General features: G+C 42.9%; 1 protein-coding gene across 1 annotated transcript; it reads right to left on the reverse strand.

Annotated features, from left to right (window-relative positions):
* Positions 1-1,997, reverse strand: LOC104469132 (neuron navigator 2-like). Its single transcript, XM_010083514.1, has 2 exons — positions 1,837-1,997; positions 1-729 (listed from the first exon to the last, which is right to left on the reverse strand). Exons 1-2 carry the CDS (start codon positions 1,993-1,995, stop codon positions 604-606), a joined length of 285 nt encoding a protein of 94 aa, XP_010081816.1. The 5' UTR covers positions 1,996-1,997; the 3' UTR covers positions 1-603.
* Positions 1,998-4,608: the final 2,611 nt, after the last annotated feature.

Raw genomic sequence — 4,608 nt, forward strand, 5'->3', positions numbered from 1 at the left:
TTTCTTTTTTTTTTTTTTTCCCCTTTTCTCTTTTTTAATATTTATTCAAACTTCCCTGTTTTGCAGCTTTGCCTTTATTGAGTATTATTACCAAGGCAAGCGACATTGTTATAGCACCAGAACTATATGAAGCTGAGTTTAATCCACAAAGCTGATTGGTAAAAGTCCAGCCCTCACCTATATTTGTTTGGTCAGAAGCAGCATAGGCAAAAATTTCCTCTCCCCTCTCCTTCCGGACAGTACATGGCACAAAGCTGTTTGCTTCATTGCTGTGAAGTTCCCCCCCCTCCCTTTCACTTTTAGTAATGATGATTATTTTTAACATCTTCAGTATCTTAGGCATGAGAGCTTACAGCAACTAAACAGAAGAAAACAAAGGAACAGTGCAGTTCTCATCATCGTCAAAAGAAAAAGAATACAAAGGTTGCTTGGGTTGCCTGCACCCAGGTTCAAGACTGACTCCAAGTGTCTTATTGTTCTTGCAGCTCTAATACTGAGATCCCAGCCCAGCCCAGGACCGTGTTCTTTTCGTGAGTCTGTGATCAGGGCTCTTGCCAAGTGGGAGAGCAATAATGGAAACAACCTATTTCTGTCTGAGGAAGATCACAACGTCGACTCCAGAGACGAATCGAGGATGTCATCATGATGGCTGTTGCTGTTCGAGTCACTGTCGTAACTCTGGGGACTTGAGTAGTTGGCTGCTTCTTGCAGTCTCATGAGCATGTTCATCTGCAAAGGCACAGGAGCTCACGGTTATTTGTATTCTGAGGCAGAAAGTATATCAACTCCATATGAAAGCTACAGTGGCAGTAGCTTTCCCAATGGGTAACAAGAGAAAGGAAGAAACAGCCAGGGTAATTAATACTGAGTGTCTGAAAAGGGATATTAACTGTAGAACATGTTATAGCAACATGCAAGTTAATCATGAAAAGTATGCTTCTCCAGTAAAGGTGAAAATGAGAAGATTGAAGGGATTACTCCACAGCTATACTTGACAAAATTCTGCAAGCATCCTACCCCTCTCCTCCTCTGACCCTTGGAAATACCGACACATCAGTCAAAAGAGGGAAACCCAAATGTCCTAGTATCTACCTTGATATTTGCATATATATACGAGCTAGTGAAAAGTGTAACACATGTTCTATACGCCCAACTGTCCAGAAAAATGTACACCTCAAGAGAACAGCTTCAGGGCATTCATCGTTTGCGCAGCAGTTTCAGTAACTTTCCCATTGGAAGAAAATGTGTGTTTAGTGTTACCTTCGAGTTCATTTTATACATTCTATAGAAACACAGGTTAATAGTTCCCTATCTGCTTGCATGTCATTTCTCATTTATAAACCAGGCACCACTCATGGAGACTATTAGTTCATATATTCTTCAAAAACCTCAATTTTCATTTGGTGTCAAGAATACAGCTCTAAAAACCAGGTGAAGTAAAGCAACAAGCCTATTTTTTGATGGTGGCAGAACAGGCTAAATGAAATAGTTCCATTGTGTTATTCAAGTACGTGTAACATGATCACGTATTTAATCTCACAGGGTAGATATTAAGTTTATCACACACATCCCCAGTCACTCATCAAAAAAATGAATCCTCAAAACATCCTCAATGAATGAATCTGCAAAGTTTCTGCCACTGTTTCTTGCCAAACTGCGTGGGCTTCCATGTGAATGCATTCCCTGCGCTGACCTGATGGCTTCCCCAGAAACATTGCCTTCTCATTCTGAAACTTTTCATCACTCCCCAGCTGCCCTTTACCTTGTTATTCCTGTTTCTAATGCCTAGAAAAAGGGAAATGAAGCAGTTCTGCCATTTCAAAAATGACAGCTTACCAAAGGATCTCCTTCAGCATCGCTCACCGGAACCTGTTTGCTGGTGGAGCCTTCCCGTGACATGGAGTACCCGTCGAAGCCCACGTCCTCGGGCCGCAGCTGGAGCAGAGGAGGCCACTCGTGGTGCTGGGGGGTGGCCGCCCAGGGGTAGGTGTCCATTACCCATTTGGCAGGATCCTCCCAAGGTGCTCTCCTCCCATACAACTGGAAAAGGACAGAAACATGTAACACATTCCTATTACTCCACCATTTCATCCAGTGCCTACCTAACCAAAAGGAATGCGCCACGAGCCTTGGATTGCAGAAAACACGTGAACAGAGCAGAACAAAAACAAATGAGATTTCCCCTACTCAATGACATACACAGTTTAGCTATTTTTAATTGACAACTGATTTGGAAGAGGCTGACCACCTCCTTTGAGATGGCAGTGCCCTTCTGTCGGCACCAGACAGGGAGACCTGAAAACAACCTCCCTAAATACAGTTAACTTAAATCAAGTCAATACACAAAAGAGGCCGTCAATATTGACATCCGGACTGCACCACCCGCTGCCTTATCTACATTTGCTGTCGTCGGGAAACCGCCGTCAGTGGAATGCGTTGCAGGAAATGTGAGACCTGTCATCACACAATAATGATGGATGTCATAGCAAAAGGTTTTCAAGTCAGGGGGATTTCAGAGAGAGCGCCAGCAGGATTTGGCTGTGGTCATGTTCCTATCTCAAGTAAGCAAGCTCTACTTCAAAAACTTTTTCTGTTTTGAACAGACTGTGTTATTGAACCCCAACATATTATTCTTGTTATAGTCCATTAAGTTTGCCTTAATTAGATACTAAATTCGTTTTAATGTCACGTGACTTTCAAAAGCAAAAACACAACTTCAAGTGACTTTAAAATCTTAACTTCTGCTTTATACATTTCAGCCTCAACATCCTTCAGCAACTGGAATTTGTCACTGGCATTTCGTCACCTGAATTCAGCGAACTCTCCTTTTCCTGCACAACGCACAGAGGGAGAAGCAAGGTCTAACAAAGCAATTCATCAGTTCTGACGGATCTAAGACTATCTCACTTTCCTCCTCGCTATTTCTTCTTGTTATTTTTGTGGTTTTATTTTTTGCACGCACCCCTTTTGTCACCCTCCCCATTGCCAAACAGGAACAGATAGGGCAACCTTTGAGCTTTTAAGTGCTGTTCTCCACTTTGCCAGAAGTTCCTGGAACATTCCTGCACCACAGAAGCAAACTACTGCTTTCCAGTGCAACCAGGTCCCCAAAATCTTGCATCCAAAGAGCATGAAAAAGACTGACTTCATCTAGCTGTGCGGCTAACAAACCTAAATCTGATCTTCCTGCATGGCAGCAGAGTGTTTCTGCAGTTAGCCATCAGGCCAGCGCTGTCAGAACGGCACTTTGACAGAGTTTCCAAGGCAATATTATGGAATAACAATAGCTTTCATTCTCAATGATGCCATGTAGTTCACAGCCTGGCCCTGTCTTTGAACATTTGGCTGTGTTAACTTACACACCCTGAATTAAGTCCTCGATTCTACTAGAGCTTCTCTGGAATGGTTACAGGAAACTTCAATTTAGGCAAAACATAGATATCAATGCAAGCTTTGTCACAGATGGAGGCCAAATGCCATGCACAAATGACAAAGTACTGAATTCCTCCAAACACCAGCATCGGCTCTGTTCCAAAGCAGCAGCCAGCGAGTCCCAGCCCAGCGCAGGGGTGCCCAGCAGATGGTGCTGGGCAATCCCAATCACGCTGCTTCCACAGCCCCGCTGCTCTTCATCCTGGAGCTGTACTGGGTTATTTTCTCAGCATAATGGCTTCAAGCTGTGGTAAACCTGCCCTCCTATTTTAATCTTGTTCTTGAATTGACAGCAATATATGTCAGTTGCTGAGTGGAGAGGATTTTCTGTTTTTCACATCTTTGCTACCTAGAAGGTTTGTGTGGATCTTAGCTGACTTCTGAAAATGAGCTAATAAGTAAAATTCCCATTTCAGCTTATAAAACCAGCACATATCCTCAGCAGGCAAGAGACTGAATGACTAACTCATTATTCCCTTCCCCAGCAACCAGCTCTGTCCACTCCTTTCACTTGCACATTTTCTAGAGAGCAATTAAGAGGGCAAGGATCGAACAGGTTGTTTCACAAAGCACCGAAGAGAAATGACGGGAGTAGGAGTGACGGTGCCAGGAAGCCGCAGGGACTCTGGGTCCTCTTTTTGCTGGTGCTGCATTCTATATCAATACACCAAGCAGGAAGAACTGGGGTTTTATACAGCCCTCTAATTTTCACATCCCTGTTTTGAAGAACAAAAAACACTCGGCTCCGATGGGAGCAATTATTGTAAGGATCCATTTGGCGCACTTGTCTTTGACCCAAAATAGTTCTCTAAATGAGAAACAGAAATATAAAAATAGTTCATGTTAGATCCACAGAGATCAGAGTGAAATCAGCAGTCCACCCTTCCTTTCTGGCAGGCAATTTGATGAGAGAAGATGAGTTCTTGGAGGAGCCTTTGTGGGTGTGGGGGACAGAAAATAGCCCAAAATGAAACACACAGTTCTAGCATCAGCTTGGTAATTAGCACAATTCTGGCTACTCTTCAAGTAGTGAAGTCTTATTCTTATCCACACACTCAATGAAAGAGAAATTCTGGAGTAAATTGAGAAATTATTTAAATAGAAATGAAATAGTGGAATTTGGGGAAATGGGACTGAAGCAGATACTGAATCATAGAATGGTTTGGGTTGAAAAGA

Source organism: Pterocles gutturalis, unplaced genomic scaffold, assembly GCF_000699245.1.
Source record: "Pterocles gutturalis isolate BGI_N339 unplaced genomic scaffold, ASM69924v1 Scaffold49420, whole genome shotgun sequence".
Classification (NCBI taxonomy): Eukaryota; Metazoa; Chordata; class Aves; order Pterocliformes; family Pteroclidae; genus Pterocles; species Pterocles gutturalis.

Bases quoted from the DNA above. Each gene is read 5' to 3' on its own strand.
- LOC104469132 (XM_010083514.1), bottom strand. From the start codon at position 1,995: ATGGACACCTACCCCTGGGCGGCCACCCCCCAGCACCACGAGTGGCCT. The intron at 730-1,836 runs GTAAGCTGTCAT...GTGCCTTTGCAG, and splicing joins ATGCTGAAGGAGATCCTTTG to ATGAACATGCTCATGAGACT.